The 24,651-nt window shown below is 47.9% G+C and overlaps 9 protein-coding genes across 9 annotated transcripts; 6 read left to right on the top strand and 3 right to left on the bottom strand.

Moving 5' to 3' along the window:
• Positions 1-517: 517 nt before the first annotated feature.
• BP5553_07817 (Uncharacterized protein) lies at positions 518-4,994 on the bottom strand (the record flags this gene model as incomplete). The annotated part of the gene is made up of 2 exons (XM_032016440.1): positions 518-2,010; positions 2,063-4,994. 2 exons carry the CDS (start codon positions 4,992-4,994, stop codon positions 518-520), a joined length of 4,425 nt encoding a protein of 1,474 aa, XP_031867671.1.
• Positions 4,995-5,794: 800 nt separating this feature from the next.
• BP5553_07816 (uncharacterized protein) lies at positions 5,795-8,676 on the top strand (the record flags this gene model as incomplete). The annotated part of the gene is made up of 4 exons (XM_032016439.1): positions 5,795-7,526; positions 7,594-7,649; positions 7,736-8,070; positions 8,142-8,676. 4 exons carry the CDS (start codon positions 5,795-5,797, stop codon positions 8,674-8,676), a joined length of 2,658 nt encoding a protein of 885 aa, XP_031867670.1.
• A 602-nt stretch (positions 8,677-9,278) lies between these two features.
• BP5553_07815 (uncharacterized protein) lies at positions 9,279-10,631 on the top strand (the record flags this gene model as incomplete). Its single annotated transcript, XM_032016438.1, has 1 exon — positions 9,279-10,631. One exon carries the CDS (start codon positions 9,279-9,281, stop codon positions 10,629-10,631), a length of 1,353 nt encoding a protein of 450 aa, XP_031867669.1.
• Positions 10,632-12,200: 1,569 nt separating this feature from the next.
• On the top strand, positions 12,201-13,499 carry BP5553_07814 (uncharacterized protein; the record flags this gene model as incomplete). Its single annotated transcript, XM_032016437.1, has 2 exons — positions 12,201-12,617; positions 12,678-13,499. The coding sequence occupies 2 exons, from the start codon at positions 12,201-12,203 to the stop codon at positions 13,497-13,499; spliced, it is 1,239 nt and encodes a 412-aa protein (XP_031867668.1).
• Positions 13,500-14,017: 518 nt separating this feature from the next.
• On the bottom strand, positions 14,018-15,508 carry BP5553_07813 (putative phosphate transport protein, mitochondrial; the record flags this gene model as incomplete). Its single annotated transcript, XM_032016436.1, has 4 exons — positions 14,018-14,140; positions 14,232-14,405; positions 14,459-15,091; positions 15,191-15,508. 4 exons carry the CDS (start codon positions 15,506-15,508, stop codon positions 14,018-14,020), a joined length of 1,248 nt encoding a protein of 415 aa, XP_031867667.1.
• Positions 15,509-16,390: 882 nt separating this feature from the next.
• On the top strand, positions 16,391-17,002 carry BP5553_07812 (Uncharacterized protein; the record flags this gene model as incomplete). The annotated part of the gene is made up of 2 exons (XM_032016435.1): positions 16,391-16,501; positions 16,574-17,002. 2 exons carry the CDS (start codon positions 16,391-16,393, stop codon positions 17,000-17,002), a joined length of 540 nt encoding a protein of 179 aa, XP_031867666.1.
• A 1,578-nt stretch (positions 17,003-18,580) lies between these two features.
• BP5553_07811 (Uncharacterized protein) lies at positions 18,581-19,789 on the bottom strand (the record flags this gene model as incomplete). The annotated part of the gene is made up of 3 exons (XM_032016434.1): positions 18,581-19,332; positions 19,420-19,466; positions 19,563-19,789. 3 exons carry the CDS (start codon positions 19,787-19,789, stop codon positions 18,581-18,583), a joined length of 1,026 nt encoding a protein of 341 aa, XP_031867665.1.
• Positions 19,790-21,710: 1,921 nt separating this feature from the next.
• Positions 21,711-22,243, top strand: BP5553_07810 (Uncharacterized protein; the record flags this gene model as incomplete). The annotated part of the gene is made up of 3 exons (XM_032016433.1): positions 21,711-21,753; positions 21,815-21,845; positions 21,922-22,243. 3 exons carry the CDS (start codon positions 21,711-21,713, stop codon positions 22,241-22,243), a joined length of 396 nt encoding a protein of 131 aa, XP_031867664.1.
• A 799-nt stretch (positions 22,244-23,042) lies between these two features.
• BP5553_07809 (Uncharacterized protein) lies at positions 23,043-24,374 on the top strand (the record flags this gene model as incomplete). Its single annotated transcript, XM_032016432.1, has 4 exons — positions 23,043-23,406; positions 23,481-23,641; positions 23,705-23,956; positions 24,015-24,374. The coding sequence occupies 4 exons, from the start codon at positions 23,043-23,045 to the stop codon at positions 24,372-24,374; spliced, it is 1,137 nt and encodes a 378-aa protein (XP_031867663.1).
• Between the last annotated feature and the right edge of the window lie 277 nt (positions 24,375-24,651).

The raw sequence follows: 24,651 nt of genomic DNA, 5'->3' as shown, positions 1-24,651 counted from the left end.
TAAGGCTCGGCACCTGCGGGATTGGGTGTTGCTTTTTATTGAAAGCTATACTCTACCTAGATAGGATACCCCCTTGGTTTAATCTTACGACTGGCCGCTATATATAAGGGTTTACAGTAAATAACCGCATAATATTCAAAGTGTTCAGTTGCTTATATTAGCAAGGCTTATCTTAAAAATGCCGTGACTTGAAAAGCTTGCCCTAAAGTCTCCTAATTTACGTCTCCCAGCAGATCAAATAATTCTCAATTATTCAAAATTCACGTGGCAAATATACTACTCAACTAAAGGGAGGTGGGGGCAGCAACAGTGGAGAAAAACAGAGCGAGGGGTACTTGAATTTCAGCAAGTCAGCAAGAAATAAATCAGAAGGCTAATCTTTACATCATGACATGAAGTTGCTGTTAGATTTCTTGCCATACGAAGAAGACTCGTGGGATATTTCATGTTCAAACTACCAAGGGATATAAAAACTCCTCAAGGAAAGACCCAAATACTCCGTTAACCAATATCACAATCATCCCGCTGCAATCCTCTTCAAATCCTTCTTGCCCACTTGTCCTTGTGACGCAAAATACTTATCCAACATCTTTAGCTTCGTATTCTGCCCCTGGGCCTGCAACTGTCGCATCTGCATCTCATGCATGGTGCTCTTCTCCCTCGCAGTGCCCCGCATGAGCCTCAACGCCTGCTCATTTTGTCTTTCCTTGATGGCAAGCTTGTTGCGCGCCTCGGCCGCATGCATGTTTGCCATTTTCGAGGCCGTGAGTAACTTCTGCTGCCCGGCCGCTGCGGCCAGCTGATTCTGTCGAGCTTGTTGGGCCAGTTTCGCCGCATTTGCCTTCGCCGTGAATTGTGCCTTGAGCTCCGATTCCTGCTGTATCGCTTGGAGTTTTTGGGCTGCAGCTCGCGCCTTTTGGGTTTCTTCAAATTGAGCCCGCGACAGGGCCGCCCGCTGCTTTTGGGCGTCGATTTGATTTTGCAGCGAGATCTTTACAGCAGCAGTGTTGGTCATGATGTTTTGCTTTTGGTTCGCCTTCTCGACTTCCTGGGCCAGCTTTTGCTCATGTTCCATCTCCCTTTGTTCCATTTTCTGGCGGGCCAGCTCTTCGTCTCGCCATTTCTTTTCCTCGAATTTCTCCTGTTCAATTTGTGCCTTTTGGTCTGCAGCTTGCCTCTCGTGCAGGAGTTTCAGCTGGTGATCCAGTTCTTTTTGCTGTAGCTTTTCCTCGCGGTCTTTTCTCTTTTTCTCGGCATCGAGAATCGCTTGGGGCATCCCCACAGCGTCGGCTGGTTGTACTGCTCCCTCTTCCGCATAGTAGCGATCATCGCCTCGTTTGTCGACCAATATTTTCTGAAGTTGGTCGCTGTACTCCTCGGGGCCTTGAGAAAACCCCCTGGCGACATACATTGTCGGCGAGAAGTAGTACTTCGTCCCGGTCTCAGGATCGACTTCAATATAAACATTCTCATCGCTGTTCATGTGCTTCCACATGACGCCATCGAGGATCGCCCTTGTAATTGGCACTGGATTGGCATTGTCGAGGGCGAGAAACAAAGCGTTCCTGCCCCGTGATTTCTCCAATGGATTCGCTTTCCCCTTTACCAACGCCTGGACTGTCTCCTCGGTCTCTGCGCCGGCCTTGGAGCAATCACACATCAATGCCATCTCTTGGAGAGCGGTGCGACCCTCGTGCTGTTCCTTACTACTGGGAAAGTCTGGATCGTGCTTCCCTTTGATGAGTGTCGCAACCACTTTGCTATGGAGCTTCTTAGCCGCCTCCTGGAGGCTACCATCGTTAATGGCGGACTTGGCTTTGATAAGTGCGTTGACTGAGTCAATATCTCCATTTCGAGACGCGTAGAAGAGTGCCGTCCGATCAAACTTGTCCTTGGCAGAAGATTTCACTTTCTTTGCAAGAAGCTTGACTACAAGGTCGCTTCGGGAGTATTTCGCTGCAAGAATTAAAGGCGTTGCATTTGAAGTTTTGAGCGTGAGGTTCGTATCGGCTGTTCAAGTTAGCAATGTAATTTTTGGAGGCAAGGATCAAGGAATACTGACCTTTAGCATCAATTAAAGCTTCTATTGCTGCAGAGGATATACGATTTTCCGGTTGGCACAACGCCCAAACAAGCGCAGTGACATTTTCTGCTTCAAGTTCTTCATCGTCATAAGTAAACGACTCAATTTGGGCCTCCAGGTCGCATCCCATTTCTACCAGCTGCTTTACCAACTTTGCGGATTGTGGATAGGCAGCTAAGCAGGCGAAAATGGGCGGCTGGTATCCCTGGGGAGCGGTTTTGACGTCGGGTTTTGCGCCTTTACTTTCCATAAAAACGTCAAGAAGGGAGAGGAGGACATTCTCGTCGAGCCCGGCCGTAATAGCTTCTGCTAATGCTATCGACAGTGTTTCTGCGGTGGCACCACATAAAATCAATTTCTCCAGCAGCAGTGGTTTGCCATACCTGACAGCTATTTGGACGGCTTCGCCATTTTGAAAGTTCACCTCAGCCTTGGCTCCGACTTGTAAAAGCGTATCGATGAGATCTTCTGATGCAAGTCCGCGAGCGAAGGCATCCAAGGCCTCGAACAGAGTGAAATTGACGCAGTCTCCGGCGGCACCCCATTTCAACAGCGAATGCATCAGCCAGAGATGGCTATTGTCAGGCGATAACCAATCCTTACCGGCCGCGGTCGCCGCAACCAAAGCAACGTTTACGGCTTCCGGATTGACAGAAGTTGCTAGAAGTTCCAACGCATCAGGATCACCGAGTCGAGCAGCTTTACAGAAAGCCGCATCTACCTCTGGGCCCGATGCCCCGTTTTCGAGCAACAGGTGAACGATTGCAAGCCCTTTCGGGGTAAGCCACTCATCCCCTTCGGAAAAGTCGTCGAAAACAGTGCAAAATACAGAGGCAGAAGTGACTGAATTGGCCAATAACTCCAGCGTGTCAAGGTGCAGCCCCTTTGCTGCACTAACCATGCAGGTGCCATTCGAATAGTCTGGTGAAGCTTGGTGCTGGAGCAGGAGGGTGCATACATTGATACCGCGCTGCCCTCTCGTTGCCGCGGTAATCAGTGAAGCGTCTTTTAATGAACTGTCAATGCTAGCAGCGAGAAGTATCTCGAAAGCTTGGTACTGAAACTCGCCATTCTGGAGGGCGTCAGCGACGAGCCAAGCCGCTCTCAAAGTACCATCCGACGGCTTGCCAAGCATGAGGGCCTGCATTTGTTCCAGACATTCGGTTTGAACAGCATTGCACAGAGCCCTGCCATTTTCGTAGTCAACTGAGCTTTGCTTCAGGAGCACTGATGTCAATTCAACGCCAGTTTTGCCCGTACACGAGGAGGCTACAAGGGCAGCATCGATGACGGCCCCTTTAGCTCCAGCCTCTAGAATCATAGTGACTATCTCGAGTCTTCTGGCAGCGTCATCAAGCTTCATGGCAAGCGGAAAGGCACCATTAAGTGATCCAGTCGACGGGTTGTGCTGAAGAAGCAATTTCAAGGCGTTAGTCCACCCACGTGTGGCGACTACTTGAATGGATTTCCCTTCGTCATAGTTGATATTCGCGGCCCCCTTCTCTAAGAAGAGCTGGATCAGTTTCAAATCATCCGAGTCAGTGGCTGTTTGTGGTGGGCGTTCCAAGACACTAATGAGGGTTGCGGCAACCGAGTCTCCTCGAAGACCAGCGGATAGGACAATGTCGGTGGTTTCATATGCCACTGCTGGATCATCAATGCCCGTTATCATGGGAATAGATGCGGCGAAAGTTGGCATGGAGGGCTTGCCGCGCAGAAGAGTAGTGAGTAAACCAGGTTGTTTGCTTGTAACAGCATACTGGATAGCAGCACCTTGCCTATAATCGACGGAAGCATTGTGGGCGAGTAGGTTATCGATGAGGGCAACCTGTCCGTTGATACATGCCTTCACAAGGGTCTCATCTGTCGTACTACCATGAGCACCACCTCGGAGACATATGTCTATCATGCGGTGTTGCTTATCCCCATCGTCCGTTATCTTGGAATATGCCAGTCCGACGGCAATATCAAAAGATTTTGGGGATGGCTTGTTGGCGCAAAAGGAAATGGCGTCTGTAAGATCTTCTCTCTCATCCGCAATCGCTTTTTGCAAGGCAGCTCCATTATCGAAATCCGCATTCGCCCCTTTTTCCAACAGTATAAGCGAGTTTCGCAAGGAACCATTGTTGGCTGCTTTCACCAGACCCGTTGAGCAACAGGACGCACAGGGGCCCTTGATTGCGCGTAGGATTATCTCGACCATCTCATCCGCTTTTTTTTCCACAGCGGATAGGAATTCCGAGTGGAAATCTGCTGAATCGGCGCCGGCGTCAAGCAGGATGCGTGCCTTGACCGTATCATTCTGCCGAATCGCGAATAGGAGGGCCTCCGTCTTGGCTGTATCATCCGCTTCTCGTGATAGTACCCACACCACCTCGGGCACACAGTTTTGTGTAGCTTTCGCAAGGACGTCGCTTCGACGGACTTCTTGATTTTTCCTGGCCACTTTCTTCCATATAGCAGTGCTTTTTTGGCGGGCAACATTGACGTCTCCGCCCTGCTCAAGCAAGGCTTGGACAAGGCCAGGGGATGGAGAGATCTTGTCGGAGACAAGGGTATCAAGCACAGGATTGACCTCTTTAGAATTGTATCGCTCCTTATTCTTGATCTTCTTGTTCTCCTTTTTGGCCACTCGCTGCTGGTCCAACAGTTCTATGACTCGTTGTCTGTCTTCATTGGTAATGTAGTTCTCTTGAAATTTGGGTGCAGGAGGAAATGGCTGAGGTGGAACTGGCTTGAGAGTTGCCGCTGATGAAGGGGCCTGGGAAAGAGATGTAGATGCAGAGGCAGAAGAGTGTTGGGAGGTGATGGAGAGAGGTGATGAGATTGATGTCTCTGTGACGATGTGGGCTTTTGCGTCGACATCGGTACACAATTGTGGGAGGATCGTGTTATTTAGAGGCTGTTCCATCTTTTCACACAGGAAAAGCGGATCTCGTTTTAGTGAAGCGGCAGAAACAAATTGATTTAAATTAAATTTATCGCATTGAATTTTGATGGTGAATGCTCATGAGAAAGTGAGCCAGGCGTGAACTAGTGAAGCCGATGGAAGCCACTTTGGCTGCTGCTTTACGACTGACGATGGTACGGTAAGTGGATTTAAAATCGATCAGCGATGTCATGAGGCGACCCTGAGAAGCTTGTATTGCTTGTATTGCTTTTTATTGTATAGCGCAAGCCTGTGATGGGCTGTTGGGCGTTTTTGGTATTGGAGTGCAGTTGGGTTGGTTGCATATCGGGTATTCTTGCTCTCATCTCTCCCGCCACAAAAGAGTATATATCAACTTCAATTCGTGGCGTCCGAGCACCGACCTGTTATAACTCGTCAAGGCGTTTTGCGTGCTATGTCTTTTACGAAAGCAGTTCTTCATGCGGCAGGCTCGGGAAGATTGTCGACGAATGAGGCGCAGACAGCTGAAAAACCCCAACACCCAGAGCCGCATCAGACAGCAATCTCCGCGCCACCTTCTGAATATTAGTTACACGAGCGTCATGTCTATTCGCAGCAGCACCAGTCGGTCTCAAGGGTGCGCGAGGCTGCGGCTGGAGGCACATGGAAACCGTGGGGGCCATTTGGGGACGGCGGTGTTGGCTATCCCACCGGCATTGGCTTCAGGAGATATATGATATACATGATCTTTATGTCGAGATACACCTGCATATTATTGCACTATCTGGTTTCTCGCTGTTGGCGACAATAGCGACAATATCATGGCTTCTGAAATGCCAGCGAAGCCGAAAGGCACGAAGAAACCTGGTGCGAAGACATCCAGCACGAAGAAATCCAGCACAAAGACGCCCAAGTCCAGTACCACACCCGCGTCTCCTGATTCCTCTGCCAAAACAATCAAAGTCTTGGAGTTTGCAGTCGACCTCCCTAAACTGGAGGCCCTTTCTTTCCTCGAAGCCAGCACCACTCGAGGCACCGCCGAATATCTAGCCACGAAGCTCACTGGTCGGGGCTGCAGCTGTCCACATTTCCCCAAGTACAGAATTGAAGACGAGAAATCGCCATTCCCAAGCCGACTTGGATTCTTTCACCGAACCGATTCGAACTTCAGCTATCTGGATACCAAAAAGCTGTGTCTAAACTGTTGTACGGATGTTGTGCCGGACGGGTACAATGTGTGGTCTTGGTTCACGCAAAAATCCACACCCAAGGTTGCTGGGCCCCCTACTAAGTCCCAGAGTGAACCGCTGGCCAGACGATGGCTCGATATAAGCCCCTCTACTATTCTATATCCACGTGCTTTCCAGGCGGGAACTGAGGCGTTCACGGGTGGGAATGAAAGAAAACGCTCCAGATTCGCCCGGGACACGGCCCCCGTAATCGCAAAGAGCATGGCAGCCGATCCGGCCACGGTGCCGATACCTCTCGTTGAAGAAGCACAAGAATCATGGCAGTGGCTGGCATCCCAGGGGAAGCCTTTCTACATCGACCAGCTACATGCCATTGAAGGTTGGAGCCCTCTCGCTGAACAGCGCGCGGCGGCAGATGCAGCAATCGCAGCGAAGCATGGCACAACCTTTGATGGAGCAACTCTGCTGAGAGCGAAGCCGCCGACACAAGAGGTGAAATCTGGAGAGGTGAAGAAACTCAAAGTGAAGAAGACTGGCCTGGCAGACGTTGCCCTCCGTGTCAGTGTCGGTGCCGCTACGATGGCTGCAACGGGCGACCTTGCCGCTGCAAAAGAGCCTGCAGAGCCTGCATTTTCACAGACGACGTCGAAGTCGACGAAAACCCCCGTCGAAGCCCAAAGAAGCCCAGGAGCTCTTGGTAAAGGAACATCTCCAACGGCCGTCTTCGAACTCGATGGTGCTTCTGCAGCTTCCGTGGCAATGCCCTCCCGTGGATACGCAGGTGCTCGCGCTCGACCTGCTCCAATTCCGCTTGGCAGTCCTGTCGAGACACCAGCCTGGGCTGAATATGCGCCGCCTGTTCAGAATCGAGGGCCACAGCCTTCATCTCCATCCCCGCTGCTGCTGTTTCTCAACCGGCAAAATCTCCTCCCTGCTGAGCCCGCAGCTCCGGGTGCCGGTATACTTCTGGATCGGAGTCTGACCATGGCTACTCTTTCGGAACTACCATCGGGTGAAGTGCAGAAAAAGACTCCGAAGCAGAAAGCAAAGTCTGTTAGTACATCCAAACCTTCGGACCTACCACCGAGCTCAAAGCAACAGGCCACTAAAACCAAAAAACCCACCCAGAACATTCAAGAGAGTAGTCGCGGGGTTGAAGCCGCTGGAGCGCAAATAGGCGGGTCACTGGTACCCAAAAAGGCGATAAAAAAAGCGAAAGCAAAAGTGATTTCAGGACACAGTCAGGGTGTCGAGGCGAAAACGCCCAAGACGGCAAAACCGAAAGCCAGAGGAGCACCAACTCAGGTTGGTGATAGGCAATCAGGCACTCCCAAGGCAAATAAACCCCATGGCTCCAATCAAGGTATTTTCTTGCGCCACCACTTCCTTTTATACTCTTTGTTCTTTCCTGACCGGTGCTTATGGAGTAGGTAATACTCCGGGGGAAACACGCGCCGTGACACCCAAACCTGAAAAGATCCCCAAGGTAAGTCCCCTTCGAGGCGTGTGCTCTTTTCTGTTGCCTTCAAGATTTAACGCGGCCCGTTAATTCTAATTCGATTTGGAAAATAGGCCAAAGGCAAGCAACATGTCGCCGAATCACGCCATAAGGAAAAAGAACACCATGCCCACACATCACCGCATCCGCCGGCATCCCGTAAGGAAAAAGAACATCATACCCACACATCATCACATCCACCCGCGTCCCATGGCACGCCTCGTGGAATGGCAAGTCCCCACGGCGGAGAGACCGCTAAGCACCACCAAGACGCATCGACCGAAAAAGGGCTTTCTGGAAATGAGACCGCACATCAGAGCGAGGGGAGTGGCAAAAGTGAATCGAAGCACTCGACCAGTGCCAAATTAGCTGCTGGTGGTGGTGTAATTGCGGGAGCGATTGGTGCCATGTATGTATCTCTTTTCATCCACTCTCCCTGGGCACGACAAAGGCAATGCTGATATTAATTGCAACTTATAGGGTAGGAGCCAAACATGACAAGGAGCACTCTGGTGAGAATAGTGCTGCGGATGAGGTCGGGCATTCAGGGGAAGATGATGAGGAGTATCAGAGCTCTGAGGCCGAGGAGGATGCTGAGCAGGCTGAGTTAGATGCTGAGCAGGCGGAAGAGGACGCTGAAGAGGCCGAGGAGGATGCTGAGGAGGCCGAAGAGGACGCTGAAGAGGCCGAGGGGGATGCTGAGGAGGCCGAAGAGGACGCTGAAGAGGCCGAGGAGGATGCTGAGGAGGCCGAGGAGGACGCTGAAGAAGCCGAGGAGGATGCCGAAGAGACCGAGGAGGACGCCGAAGAGGAAGAGGATGAAGAAGAGGAAGAACCTGAAGAAGAAGAAGAAGAGCCTGAAGAAGAAGAAGAGCCTGAAGAAGAAGAAGAACCTGAAGAAGAAGAAGAGCCTGAAGAAGAAGAAGAGCCTGAAGAGCCCGAGGAAGCAAGTGAGGAGGAGCCTGAAGAGCCCGAGGAAGCAAGTGAAGAGGAGCCCGAAGAAGGAAGTGAGTAGGAAGTTAACGAAGAACGTAAAGAAGATAAAAGGGGTAGCAGTAGATGGGACGATGATAAGAACAATGATTAAAAATGTTATATTTTACTGTTTTTATTGCGATGGAGTGATCTGTCCAACTTGAAGCAAAGTTCTTTTCTGCTGAACTTTCAGTATAAATTTTCTCTTTTCTCCTCGGACAATAATCAAGTGTAAAAGTACCATAAAACAACATCTTAAAAGATATATTACACTTTGCTATTTTTCCCTTATTCCCAAGGCGTTTTTTTATTTTCCTTTTTAAATGATTTTCCCTTGTTTTACTATTTACAAGATAGATTATAATTATGATTTATTTATCGTAAAATCTTGGAATTTAGTTAATTTGTATAATTATCAACACCTTATCCAACTGACTTATTCACATGATTGCTGTGGCATTTCAGCTAAGCCTTACATTTGACTTATGACTGCATTTCTACCCAATACTCGGCTATCGAGACCGTTCTTGGACCTTTGGTCAGCACATAACTAGAGTGCGTCCCAGACTCCAAACCAAACCTCACGGAGACTACCTCCAACGACCGACTTGTTTCGTGAATATCAATATCCATTGCGATACCATGCACCACGACGACTATACGGTAGGATGCATCTGCGCTTTGCCGACGGAGATGACGGCTGCGATGAGCATGCTCGATAGCCGTCATGACACTTTGCAGCCTCGCCCTCACGACGATAACAATTATGCCCTCGGGAGGATTGGAAAGCACAACGTTGCGATCGCCTGTCTACCCGTGACTGGAACCAACTCTGCTGCAATTGTAGCCACTCGCATGCTATCAACATTCAATGCAATTAGGTTTAGCCTAATGGTTGGCATTGGAGGGGGGGTTCCGAACCCGAGCACGGACGATATCCGCCTGGGCGACGTCGTGGTTAGCAAACCGGGCACCAAATCTGGGGGAGTCGTTCAATATGACTTTGGAAAGACGTTGCAAGACAACCGGTTCGTACATACTGGCACCTTAAATAGGCCACCAGATGTATTGCTCACTGCGGTAAATGCCTTGAAAGCAAGCCATGGATTGGGTCCGTCCCAGCTTCCAAAATACTTGTCAGAAGGTATATCGGATTACTCGAAGCAAGAAGGGAATTTCAAATATCAAGGCCCAGAGAATGACGTCTTGTTTGAGGCAGGGTATGCCCATAAAGATAAGGACGCCACAGATTGCAAAAGTTGCGACAAAAGCATGTTGATCGAACGGAAACCGCGCACTCGAACTGATCCAAGGATCCATTACGGTGTGATAGCGTCTGGAAATCAAGTTATACGAGATGGATTGACACGGGAAAGATTGAGAAAGGAGTTCGATATTCTATGTTTCGAGATGGAGGCGGCTGGGTTGATGGATAGTTTTCCCTGCCTTGTGATTCGCGGAATCTGTGATTATGCGGATTCACACAAGAATAAGAGATGGCAGCAGTACGCGGCAGCGACAGCGGCAGCATATGCAAAGGAGCTTCTCAACTTTATCCCTCAGGGCCAGGTCATTACAACAGGGCGAATAACGCAGGAGATCACAAATCCCTACAACGGTTATCAACAAGAGCAGGCTGAAGCAGTGGCACCGGAACGCGCTCTTGCAGATTCTCAAGCAACAAAATTACTCTCGGAAAACGGATTCGATATCACAATGGGTGCCACAAAAAAGGATGCGCTACTGTGGGCGGCGAAGAATGGACACGCAGCTGCGGTGCATCTACTGTTGGACAAGGGAGCTAACGCAAACTCAAAAGATGCAAAACGAGGCGGAATGACGCCGTTGCATCTAGCGGCCCTTGGAGGACATGAGGAAGTGGTGCAGTTGCTATTAGAGAAAGGAGCAGACCCTACAGTGAGAAGCGTTAAAGGAGCGACGCCTGAGCAGGTGGCAAGATCTCTTGGCAAAACAGCTATAGCAGACCTATTTTAGATTGCTATAAAGTCTCAATACTCTTAACTCTAACTAGTTGCGCTAAAGTAGGGCAAGACGTTAGATTTATACACTTTTATTTTATATAATTATTTTAACTAGCTAGCTTCTCTTTAGTTTAACTATATACTTTTATATATATCTTATTATAAAAAGAAGAATAAAAGCTAAATACTTATATACTTAAGTAACTCTACTTATCTATATATTAACTCTAGTATAAATAGAAATATAAAAATAAAGTAAATAATAAGTAGTCTTTTAGATTTCTACTATAATATTTCTTTATATATATAAGTAGTGTAGTGGGTGGAACTGCAGGTGTCACGTGAGCGTGCGACGGGAGGAATAGGGGTATAAAGGGGCTCCGGGCACGCGTGTATTCTTATTCTCTCTTTAGGCAGTTACAACTCCAAACTCTTAATTGGCAAACAACTACTTCTACCCCTTCACAGTAGTACGAAGGAAGAAAGTTATATCTAATATTCAATATTTTCAATATATTCTTTAAATTAAGAAGTTATACTAAAATATATAAAGAATAGTATTTCTTTACTAGATAAGAGCTTTATACTCAACTTAATTCTCGATTATAATAGTTTATACTTGATTAATAAACTTAATTACAACTTTGACTTACTTATACTACTTCAACCTTGTGATTATTATAAGTGATCACTATATTACTTTACTACGCAACCGAAACCTTACGCAAACCGGTTACCCTCTTGTAGGAGGGATAATCGGGACTACGGGATTAATAGTCAAGTCCCTAATCCCAGCGAGGGCACCAAAGAGGCTCGTTGTAATGTTTAATATTCCATGAGGGGTCGAGATTTGCTTGTCAAGTTCATTGTCACCCCAATGATAAGAGATGGCAACATAGTTGCTTGCAGCAGAGACAGGGCAGATCAATAGTGTTCCGGACAGACAGGTTTCCATTTCTGGTCATGAAGGATTGAGCGCCAGCACTCTGATATACCTGTCCGCTGGCAACGGCTGATATTCATATAGTCGATCATACATCATAGCTGTGCAAACTTCGTTAGACGATATTGACATAATCGTCTGTTATGAGTTGTAGACAGGCAGAAGAAGAGATTCAATTGAAATTGCATAGCACTTCTCGCATGCCCTAACAAAAAGTACAGAAAGTACGAAGAGGCTGAAATCAGGTCTTATGACAGACTCTCCTTTAGGACAATGGATCAGGCATCAGTCTATAATTCTAGATTGTTAACTTTGATTAGTTTTCGCAGCCTTATATGTTCCCCACCTCCAACATCAAACATAGCTGCCTAGGTATACACTATAAATATACATAAACAGGCATGTCACTTCAAGGCAGTTACTAATTCACCAGGCAGCAAGATAGCATCATGCTATATCGAACCGGGGGGGAGGAAGTTAGGTGGCCGGGTAAAGCGCCCGGTCCGAGACGCCTTGGCTGGACGAGCGTCGCTAAACCTACCCAAGCCTGACCACTTAGAACCTGCGTGTAACGGTCTGGGCCGACGCTGTGTGCATTGATCAAGATAATAAAGAGAGAAAGCTGCTCAGATTAGTCTGATGCCGCAAATATATCGCAATGCCAAGTTCGTGGCCGCTTATTTAGGCCCAGAAAATGGGGAGGATACTGCACTTATCTACAAATTGATTTCAAACCTGGCTTTGGTGGACTTCGACACTACTCATCATCGACCCCAGACAGTTGGCCAGCTGGGGAGCTATGGCATTCTGGCCTTTGAGGATGAAGCAGGGATCGCGGCACAGAGATTCTTCTCTCGTCAATGGTTTCGAAGAGTTTGGATTGTGCAGGAATGCGTCCTCGCGAAACGCGTCCAATTTTACTGGGGACACAGCAGAATGCTGCCATTCGAAGTGATTGGCGGTTTATTGAACCAGATTCATAGAATTGGTGTGCCGGTCCTTGAGTTTCATCGAGAAGGTGTTGATGAGGCTGTCTCTACTATTTGTCTCAAAGGCGTGCGATGCTTCACAAATCTTATGCAATTACTACAAAATGCTTTACGTGGACTAAGCTAGAGTCTTTTTGAGGTGCTTGAAGTTTGTCGCGACACCGAGTCTACCCACAGGCGAGACAAATACTTTGCTCTGCTTGGAATTTCGATTGAGTCTCAAGAGACTTCTCTCCAGGCAAACTATGAAGAAGCGTTTGCCGAAGTAGCATATCGTTATTGCAAGTTCTTCATGAAATTAGACAAGGAGTTTAAATTTCTGTCTATTGCACAGCCACGCTCTCCAGATCCACACCTTCCAATTTGGATACCAGATTGGAGCAGGGCATTCAAATATTCACAATTTATTGTAGGAAGCATTTGGACAGATCTACAGAGATCTCTCTGTAGATCTGTCCAAATTGTGTGTGCCACCTATCCGGCTAGGGACGCAATAGAAGACGTTTTATGGCAGACCATTACAATGGAGAGGTTCAAAGAAGGTGGTACTGCCTGCAGCCCTTTTGTCAATGGTTCTGCCGCTAGTGAGAGCCTAAAGACATCCCTCATGTCAGCTCGAAGCCTCTTCAAAGAAGGGTTTCCACGGATCTGCCGTAGCGAAACATGGAATTCTGCCGAGTTTGCTACGATAGTAATTGCTGAAAAGTTGAGCGGATGGAAATCATGCATTTTTAAAAAGAACTATACTGGCCTGGTCCCAGCAGCAGCGCATAAGGACGACACAGTTGTTATAATTTCGGGCGCAAGAGTTCCTTTTCTCCTTAGACGTGTACCAGATGTTCTCCCACCAAGATTCACACTCGTTGGTGAATGTCACATCCATGGTATTATGCAAGGAGAGGCGGTCACATCGATGGGCCTGACTTGGACGGACATTACTCTAATTTAGACGGTGTCAGCTCGTGGCCCTTAGAGAACCGGGGTTTCAAGATGCGTGATGCCTGGATTAGGCGGTGCGGGTACAGAGAGCAAATAGTACGCGTGTAGCTAAGAATTAGTTAGTCGACCCCTAAAAAACAGCGGCTCGCTAACTACTACACCGTTATAAACAGTAATACTTTCAGCTAAGCAAGGGAACTCTTATAACCCTTATATTCTAATAAATATTTTAAATTTTGTGAGGCGTATAAAGGGGTCAGGGGGTAAGAGGGTAAGGGGGACTCAGGCTAGAAGAAGTAAAAGCTACTTTCCTCAGCTTAGTTTAAAGATGGAGGTAGAAGAGTATTCGAGGCGTATTTTAATTTCTAAATAGATTATCTTAGTTGAATTGTGATCTACTCTAATCTAATTTTATAGTACAGATAATTATACCGCTCATTTCAACTGGATCAGAAGAGAGTAACAAGGTGTATGGAGCCAACGTTATATGATATAGACAGAGTTGGACAACCCACTCATGAGGTATCCTTAGACTTCGTCGTAACCACCTGTTGATTTATCCAAGGACTTCGTGCCCCGAACATATTGGATTTTTCTATTGCACAAGAGGAGTGATGATTCGTAATAATATACACCGTCTAGCTGCTTTAGCTAGAATTTGATGCAGAACTCTACTGTTAGCTATTCCCGACCACAACTATACACTCAACTATACTCAACTGCCCATTGTTGGCAAACCTACCAGCACCTTAAAGGAATCATATACCCAGAATTGCATCCCTGTAAGTGTACCAATCATTACAATTCTGACAGGAAGTCCGTTCCATAGACCCATAAATCCAATTTCCTTATAGATACGTCCGGTAACAGCTCCGATGGCTTCGCCGGGAAGTCGGTTGGCGTTCAGTTTAGAAACCTAAGATATTTGAGTTTACGGTCATGCTAATACTCTCTGGAAAGAAAACTTACCATGACATCGGCAGGATGAGAGACAATAGCACAGAGAATACCGGCCAAATAACCAGCAGCGAAAGAGACACCCGTTTGAGCACCTTTGCCGTAATCAGACTTCGGGCGTGGCAGGCGCTGGTAGATTATCCCAGCAATGTTCTCGAAAGAAGCAAACTTCATCATAGTGTAAGGAATCTGGCGGCCCCAAAGAGGATATATTCCTTTGAACAATCCACCCCAACCTTCCTTGGCGGTAACGATACTGATTCCATCAAAAGTACCTTTGGCGAATGGCGGAATGGTAGTTTGCATGCGAACCTTTACGGCCTCGAAAGGGCAGAGAGCTACATCGGCGATGAGTTCAGCAGAAGCACTAGCTGCCAAGTAGAGGGCTGTCTTGTATTTGCTAGCATTTTCAGCACCAACCAGATCCGAGTACCACGTTTTGAAGTATTCATAACCTCCATATTTAAAAGCACCCTGGGCTGAGTATCCAAAGAATGTTGGGCCCCATCCGGTGTAAACACCGCGGAAACCTTCCGCACGACCAATCTTACCCCAGGCTTGGAAATTACCAGTGTACAACTTGGGGTTGACTTGACGGCGGCATTTGACTAGATCAAGAGGTGTGACAATGGTGTGTGTAAGACCCTAGCCGGCGTTAGACACTCACTGAAAGCACTTGGATTCTACCCTGCGAGGAGATCCCCAGCGAAGATGGGCCTAGTAGCTGGGAATAACTATACTTACACAAGCAAGGAGTCCTCCTACAGTACACGCGGCATAGTACTTAGCAGAGAACAGCTCGATATTCCCAGTCTTAGACTTAGCCTTCATGCTCGCTTTATCAAACTCGTGGGTGGCCTCGGCGCCCAAAGCCTGTGACTTGTTCTTCGAGTCGTCAACGACGGACCAAACTGGGTAGAGCTCGGAGCTCGCTTGAAGAGGGGTCCGCTCGGGTTCTACTACGTTCGATTGAGACTCAGGAGTCCACCTGGTAGATACCCGCTGGCTAGAGGGGAGAAACGCATCATGAAGCGCGTCTTGGGAGGGGAATAGTCGAGGCATCTTGGAAGTGTCAAGTTGTGCCAATTGTCGCTGTATAGGTTGAAAAGTATCAATTGGAGAATGCGAAAAGGTATTGCATCGGAGCAGATTTTAGAGGGGAAAATGCACCTTTGATGACGCCAAACCGATAGGAATCGAAGACCTGAGATGAACAAAATACAAGATACTGTCAGATTAAACGTTGCTTACTTTGAGGAGATCATCTACGCCCGGTAATAGGCCCTCTGCGAATTAACTCCGTATGGTTACCATCACTTGACGTGAGTTAATCCCTCAACCACCCCTCCACCCCGGACCATCCCGATCCAATAGTCCTTAGGTACGCAGTAGAATTCGCACGTTCTCCATCGGAAGAAAGAAGCCGTATGAAGTATAGCAATGCGGATTGCACGCCCTTATATTTAAAAGACCACAATGGGAGAGATGTGAAGGATAACTCGCAAGATCGATCACAATAGCTGCCGAGTGTGGAGAAAGGGGCCCGCTAAGAAGTGACGTATTGGGGGTAGAGAAGAGTTATTCCTTTAAGCATAGAAATACACTTCAAAGATCAGCCTGCCAAGGGGACTGGTAGGGCTGACATTAGCTCGAGAGTTCGATAATGGGAGAAGTCAATACAATATTTTAATTTAATTAATCATAAAGAACTCAAAAGAGACATCGTTCGATTGCTCTCTATTTATTATCCAGTTGGGGCTTCGGGCGGCATTCACCAATCAGCACGGCCCCCTGTCGGGCCGCCCAAGCCCAGGCCCAAAAAATTGCAGCCCCTCCACAACGACCTCCGATGGATATGATGATGGATTCAGCCTTGTGAGCACACACCACAACCACAACCACAACCACCACTCTGCTACGTAATCTATCTATACAACGACCAACATGTCGACAACAATGTCCAACGCCATCCCAGTGGGCACCAACACCGCCGATGTGGCTGGCAAAATGGCCGACATAGCGTCCTCGCATCCGCTTTCAAGCCGCTATAGAGGAGTACATTCCCTCTCCTGATTCTGGCTTGATGCCCCTACGGAACCTACCTTATGCTAACATCCCCTCTCTCAGGCAACAGTAGAAGACCTAGATCCCCCTTCCGCACTCTCTTGCCACCCCACCGATCCCATATCCCACGCTCTCCTCACCGCTTTTGAACGAGACTACACACACCTCACCGTCATCTCGCCCTCCACCCGCGCCCTGCTAGGCTACGTCTCAATCCCGTACCTACGCTCGCTGCTGTCCTCAGGGGCCGTCCAAGAAACTGATGAGGTGAGCAAGGCGATGGTTAAGTTCCGGAGGAAGGGCAGGGTGTATAAGGTTATTACGATGGAGACACCGCTGGAGGAGCTGGAAATGTTCTTCAATGGCGAGGGCGATGGTGGAGATAGGGGGAGGCAGGAGTTTGCAGTGGTGACGGATGAGAGGAGGAGATTTGTGCTGGGCGTTGCGACGAGGACGGATTTAGAGGAGTTTGCGAGGAGGAGACCGGCGTAATTGGGGTTGCGATCGGGGGTTATGGGATGCAAGGTGCGAGTACAACAGTACCTGGCAAGACGGCCGTCTGTGGACTTCGAGACTAGATTTAGCACTGGTGTTGCGCGTTACGATTTCGAACAGGTTTGAAGCCCCACGGCTAAGGCCTCGGCGATAGGAACTAAATATGATCCCATGGAATTTGCTATACAGGTAGTGGACCTGGCTCTGTCCTCAGATGTGTCTATGTTCTACATCCATTGCTCTGTGATATGTGTTGAGTTTATGAGATGCATCCTTCTCAGCATCTTTTCTTATCTTCAGGCTGAATTATTAACTTGAAGAGCGTTTATCTCTATATCTCTATCTCTATTTCTGGGCATATATTCCACTCTAAATTCATTCTTGTATCAACTCGAGACAATAGGATCAATGCATTAAAATGAATATTAAGCTTGGGGATAGTATCAGGTCTATAACTTATACCTGGTCACTTCCAGGTGTTGCTGGTCAGTACAAATATAGGAGAGCTATTTACTCCCACGCTGCCTTTTTTAATAACCCTTTGACTAACGAGAGAGTTAAAATGTTTAGCAACTCGCTGCCGTCCCTCTACACTACGTTGAAGCGCTCCTCGAGGGTGGCCTAGTCAGTCTTTGGAATAGTTGAATATCTCTACGCTCTTTGATTTTGTTGGCAACTTGAGCAAGGACTAGCTTTATGATTGCAACTGTAAGATTCCTGTTAGTGATTGATTGCTAGGGGATGTGGTGCTAGATTGATCGAGATCGTTGACACCCACGCTAGGTGTTCTTTTCGTTACTGATTCGCTAGATATGGATGGTAACCATCACCACTTGAATCAACGAGGTACTGCATTTAGCAGCCACGAGATTTGCGAGGCGGCTTGATTCACAGCCCCGCATATTGCAATGTCAATCCTTGTGGGAGGCTGACAGCCTCGTCAGTGAATATAGGCTGGGGAATTGACCCCCTAGATATAACGTAATTTGTTCGTTTCCATCTCGAGGACGATTTATCCCACACCTTGAGTGGAAAGCTAGGTTCAAGCAGTGGTTTAACTAAAACGGCTCTGTGATTACCCACGCTATTAGGAACTGAAGCTAACAGTTTGAAGCTCCGACTAACCTGGCATATTGTACGTGGCTCCCTCGATCTAGAAGTTCTACATGCTGACATTGTGAAGATCACATCCTCAACTCCCACAAATTATACCCAACGGTCAGCCACCACCGTTGCTTCTCCCCAACACTCACAAGAATGTGCTCCAAGGAAGTGTCACTCTATATCTACAAATGCGGGTATCGGGTCAAACTCCCTCTTCGAATAAAATTATGCACAGCCGCTCAGATCCGTGGTTCAGACTGCACGGGCAACGACCTGAAGGAGAGGGAATTGGCCTCGTCAAGAAGGAGGGGCGATTTCTCGGTGTGCAACGATGAGGGATATTCTCGGTAGACCCATAAGAACCCAGGGAGACGATAGGATCGGTGCTTGATCTAGGCTAGAGCCTCGCTGGTTATCTGTTTGAGAAAGCGTTAGAGAAGGTTGATGATCGTTGAATTTACTAAAGGAAGCCTATTCAACTTCTCCACTTTCAACCTTGATTAATACGCGCACTTCCTCGGCTGAATGGACCTCGCTGTGCCAACATCTCTCGATCAGTTCTCCGCAGGGTATAGTGTCCACTGGTGGGAATGTTCCTTCTTTGAATAAGGCCTCTACCTCCTCATCAGTATGATGCGCGTATGGTTGCGTGCCGGTCATAATCTCGTAGATAGTTGAACCTAAGGCGAATATGTCTGTTGCTATAGTCGAGGGTGCCTCCCAGGAACGAGGAAGGCAGAATCTGGCGCTTTCCATTGCTGAAAAATACGATCCATCAATAGACGAGCCCGAAAAGTCTATAATTCGTAACCGGAGTGTAGAATCAAGTAGGAAATTGTCAGGCTTCAGGTCGCAGTGAATGATATTATAAGAGTGTAGAAGGTGCAATGCTTCGGCGGCATCACATGCCCATTGAAGTCGCTGGTCGAGGGTCACATCCGCAACATTTGTCTGTAGGTATTCTCTCAGGTTGCCGTTTGGCATATACTCGAGAATGAGCCCATCTTCCACGGAGTAGCCTACCATTTTCAGGAGACGGTCGTGGCGTGGAAGCCTCTGATAGATTTTGTACTCTTGCTCGATATCTCGAAGGCTCTCATTTCTAGTGATATCTGGGTACGCTGCCTTTCGCACATACCCAGAAGGTAGGACATATATCAAACCAGTACTCCCTCCTAAGATAACATCTCTGCGAGAATCAGCTTCCTCATTACTACATATGTCTAACTATTTATATTTTAGTACATTACTTTATTAGAAGGCTTATTACTTCTTACTTATAAAAAATCTAAAGCCAGGGGAATCCTAACCAGCCTTAGACATTCCTAAATTATCCAAAGTTCCAAATCCGAGAATACTATTGAAGGTCAGAAAATGTGCTTCTAGGAAACGAGGAACTTCGAGCTGGGCTATAGTTTGGATATGATAGGCTATATACTTATGTTATGCATACCATATTGGAGTTTTAGGTTCGTGCGTCTCTGCGTCAATCTGCTCCTTGTGGCTTTCATGGCTGACCACTCCAGTAGGGGAGGGGGCTCTTGGGGCGCTCTCCACATCCTTCTCTATCGATCTATCGTTTCTTGGACTGCCGTATAACCATGATACCGTACCAGTGATCCGAGCAAAAACGGCGACAGGCATTTGCCACGACATAATCCATCGCCACCAACTAAACATGGTGCGGGTGAAGGGCACGTTGTGGGTATTATACGACGTCGCAGGTTCGTTTAGTTATCTTGAGTTCAAAGAGCGTGTCCATAGACAGAGATCATTTCCGTACATCAGGATAGCAAACCCAATGATGCAATGGTGTGGAACAGGGAGCTGCGACGCGTCGTTCGATGGTGGTTGTTAAGATCGAAAGGCTACCTTTATTTACCTAAATAGGCCATGAATGGAGCACTTGACACACTCACGTGCTATGAGACCTGTGATACAGCTGGGCAGGTTCGGAGAAAAGGGTCCCAAATCCAAAGCGTTTTTAAAGCCTATAAAGTTATATCAACTAGCAATCATATTCCTCATCAGATTGAGAGTCTCAACCTTCTAACATTGTGCAATAGCGCACGTGAAGCGTTTGGGTGCGTTCCTCGACTAGGGAAGGATGGTTGAAAGCGCAAATGCAGTATCTTTTTACATCTCAAACCCTTCTTCTCTCTATAAACTTTACAATTTACCATCCCAGTTGTCCTCGCGGCGTACAATAAACAGAGAGTGAAGGACGTTGCGATATCAACGGATTTTGGCTACTTCGATGAGTTCTTTTGTTATAAACAGCCATTTGGAGATACGAGTAACTCATAAAAGCCGTCTAACTCAGGTTCACAGTCTTTATCGAGTACATTTAAAATGATCGACAGGCGACAACTGTTTGGTCGTGGGGAAATAAAGGCTAGTGTTGTGAACGTGCAAGAAGGTGTTTAAGTAGGTCTTGACAATGTGAGCATGCCGCTTTTACTATTAGCCTAGATATGTAGTAGAGTCGCTTTTACTTCCCTTATCCTTATCAATGATAAGATACCGGCCGATGAAAAAAGTATTACGACACAGAAACCCTTTGCGACATGCAACAAAACCCAAACCGGCAACCATGCTGTTGATGCTGCAGCGTACCGTCGACCGCGGAAACGCGCATGTTCTGTACATCATGTCAATATTTTGATATATTTATTTACGGAACCGGAGCTACGAAAATACCCCGGAAGCTTATCTGCGATTAGAGTGCGGTGGAATGGGGGGACGGCGGTGATAGGCGAGAGATAACGGAGGGCAGCGGTCTTATCTTCCGCTCTGGCTATGACATGAGAGTGGGCGATAAGCCTGGAGGGAGAGAAGCGGCCAACTATGTATCAATATTTATCGATGGTGATGGTGATGTGTGGCGGTTTGCTATTCTGTTCCATATTGATTCGTGTACCAGTACCTGAAGAATTACAGAATTACAGCTCCCAAAGTCGGTGGAGGAAAACGTTGCTCGTCCACATTATGGCGTCATGAACAGACTCTGACTCGGTGATTTGATCTATGTTTTTTTTTAATCACCAGTAATATTCCATATAGATAGCTCCGCGAAAGATCGTACGCTATAACAATCACCAATAGTCGTGGTCTTGTATCGACTCGCTTCACCCGCATTCTGTAGACCAGGCAAATTATATGCTTCGCCGCTATTAGGTGCTCTGCATTATTTGGCTATTTGCCATCTGCATTTGCCATTGGGCTTGCCTTATTTCCTTTTAAAGGACTTCAGCTTCAGCCTTGACACATATCCAGCAGTCAACCCCCAATCTCAGCCAAGAAAACAGCCATACCCAGCACCAATCGAGCCAATACCACGGCCCAATCACCGATAAGGCTGAGCAAAACGACCTGGAGCGAGGGTTGTCTAGCCTTCTGGCAGGCATCTAACGTCCCTGCTTTAAGCTCAAAGGATCCCCGTCATCCTCTCGAGAGCTTCATCTTCCTGTCACTCCTCTGCCTTGCGGCTTTATTCTGGACGGCTTCTCCGTGTTCTTGCGTTGCCACCTGGATACGAGGTCCTCCGCATACCCCATATTACCAAACCAAAGCTTTAGAGACATCTCAGCAAGCCGCGGCCATGAGTGTCAAAAATAGCCCAGAAGTCAGCCACGGCCGTGGAGGTATGTGCTGCCCCGTTTCTCTGGTCACATTTAGAGGCATATTCTAACCTTGCCTCCACAGGAGCCGGAAATATTGGCGCAGATGACACCCCGTACGCCTCTTCCACTGACCTTTCGCCCCGCCCCCGTTCGTCTCACTGTAGAACATAGCACTGATATCTCACCCAGTTACGGCGATGGCGAAATCGTTCGCGAAGGCGTAGTCGGTGACCACGGCGACGGAGCCTTCAGCACCGGTCGTGGCGGATTAGCCAACATCGGCTCCCCAGGCCTAAAAGCTACGCCGCGGAAAGATGAGATCTCCATCCCGGAGGTCGCCCTGCGACCCAGCATGGAGAACGAGAACTTCCACGTTGGCAGAGGAGGAGGGGGGAATGTACATATTGGGGAAGGAACCAAGAAGCATCCGGAGGGCTTGGCAGATAAGTTGAAGAACAAGCTATTTAAGAAGAAGGCTAAGGAGGCGGAGGTAGCTCTTCAGGAGGCGTAGGCTTCTACGAGCTTGAGTTGGTGGGCATATGAGGGTGAAGCATACATGCTTGGACATTTTGAAGGACGGTGTGAGCAGGAATGGAAAGGAGTCTGGGAAGATTTTTGTCGATACCATACCGCTTTGTTGGGGTTTTATTTTTTGATGACGTTTCCTTTTCTGCATATTCAGTGTTTGTATAGCTTCGAATGATACACGCATATTTCGGATGGACCGATTGTCAACGGCTATGTGCTATTGTCAGGAAGCACAAACGCTGCTCTGTGCTTCTCCCGGGGTGGAAGTAAATTGCTGTAGCCGCCTGACCAAGAACGTTGATGCCCCCTATCGCAAGGATAAATAACAATGATCTGGCCTTGGAGGTTGCGATTGCTGATACCAAAAAAAGGGTTGGAGCGTCAATGTGTAGGAAGGGACGATTATTAGCGCGCGGTACGGAGAATTGTCGCTCACGATGTTGCATTCATCGGAGTTACAAGGCCTCAGCCGCGTCAACAACAGAGCGACCACAACAAACGCAACAACCACGTTCCTAGCACGGCGTTTGCACTCATGTGTCTCCCATCAATACTGCCATAGCTTTATCTAGGAGACCTTCCATACCGTGCTTCCTTCTCCTGCGATCTCCCAGTGATCAACGCCCCCTCGCCTCATTCTAAACACCAGCCACTTTGTTCGCGCCGCGTCCAATTGCGCTCTCCATTCACCAGGGATTAGCGCTCCTTCTGCTGTCAAGAGGAAATCATCCCATCCCATCCCATACTTCCTCTCTCCAATCGCCTCCTCATCACCAAACATAATGGCGCCCAAACACGGCCTCAAGCCGCCAAAAGAAAGCCACCTCAAGCGCGCCAAAACATCCGCAACGCCCGCCTCCCGCTCAGTAACCCCAGCCGAGGCAGCAAAAGTCTCCTTCAAAGTCTTGTATCCCGACATAAACATGATGGACATGTACGCGGAGACAACGTCCAAGAAGGTCCTGGAGTTATGTAAGCATGCGGAATGGCAGGACTCGCCTTTTGAGGCACCGTACACGGAAACAGAAAAGCAGATGGAGATGGAAACGGAGACAGAGACAGACACAGACAGGACGTTGGATCAGTGGTATACAGTTGTACCGAGCGCCGAGTGGGAAAGTATGAAGAAATATAATAATTTTATCAGTAAGTTTGGAAATTCCAAGAGCGCTTGCGAAGGTTGAACATAGTAGATGTAGGCTAATGGCATTGTTGTGTAGTTCAGGGAGAGACGTACAAAAACAATCATTTTGTCTATGTAAGGAGTACGGAGACACCGCAGCACGACAGAGATAAGGATATAGAGGAGAATATCAAGGATTTCTGGGTTGCTAGGATATTGCAAGTCAGGGCTCTAAATGCACAGCATGTGTATGCGCTGGTATAACCTCATTCTCCTCCGCCATCCGCAGCGGCCTTATGCTCATGCAAGTGAATTATCTAGGTGGCCTGGATGTATTGGGCGGACGAACTGCCACCGCCAAAGACGAGATCCCCGGATCAAATCTCACCTCGTGGAGGGAAACGCACGTATCATGGAAGTCACGAACTGATAGCATCGAATTATATGGATGTGTTGGATGTGCTGTCCTTTGCGGGAAAGGCCGATGTCGTCCATTGGAAGGAGGAGGACGATAGTCTCCAATCCAGGATCTACTGGCGCCAAAGGTTTTGTCGACAGACCCAGGAACTCTCCGTAAGTCCCTGCCCTAGTTCTCATCCCAGAATTATACGTATCTAACAGAAATTTCCAGAAAGTCCGAACACACTGCATCTGTGAAGGCCACTTCAACCCCGAAGTTTCAATGTATATATGTGACAGCCCCTCGTGCAAAATCTGGCTTCACAAAGCATGTCTCGTGGATGTGATCCTCACCCGCACATACGAAAAGATTATTAATGGCGACAATCCCACCAAGCAAACCAATGGTGTCACTAAGGCAAATGGCAAGGGCAAAGGGAAGGCCAAACCTAAACCATATCAGGGAAAACTTTCTGGGAGAATTGAAGATGATTCGCCGCCGATGATCGTGATCAAGGATTTAAGACCGGGCCATGTGAGAGAATGGCGGGAGAGGATCGAGTGCCCGAAGTGTGAAACAGAGTTGCAATGAAGAGCTTTTCTATTTGTGAGGATCCAAATTACACAACGATGATATTAACAACCATCGACATACAATACCCATTAGCCCAATACCAGAGTTATACCCCTCTCGTGCACTGCTTCGTCACACTGGCACAGCAAATCGTGATCCAGGGGAGTTTAAATTCTCTACGAGCAACTAAAACCTCTTCTATTTGGGGGCATTTGGCGTTATCACGAGAGCGGAAAACGAATCTAGCCCCGCCCGGTTGTGTTTCGAGATGCTATTACAATCTGGAATGATATGT

Source organism: Venustampulla echinocandica (assembly GCF_003357145.1).
Source record: "Venustampulla echinocandica strain BP 5553 chromosome Unknown scaffold_6, whole genome shotgun sequence".
Classification (NCBI taxonomy): domain Eukaryota; kingdom Fungi; phylum Ascomycota; class Leotiomycetes; order Helotiales; family Pleuroascaceae; genus Venustampulla; species Venustampulla echinocandica.
Note: the sequence above shows the minus strand (reverse complement) of the source record. Positions and strands in the feature narration are given on the sequence as shown.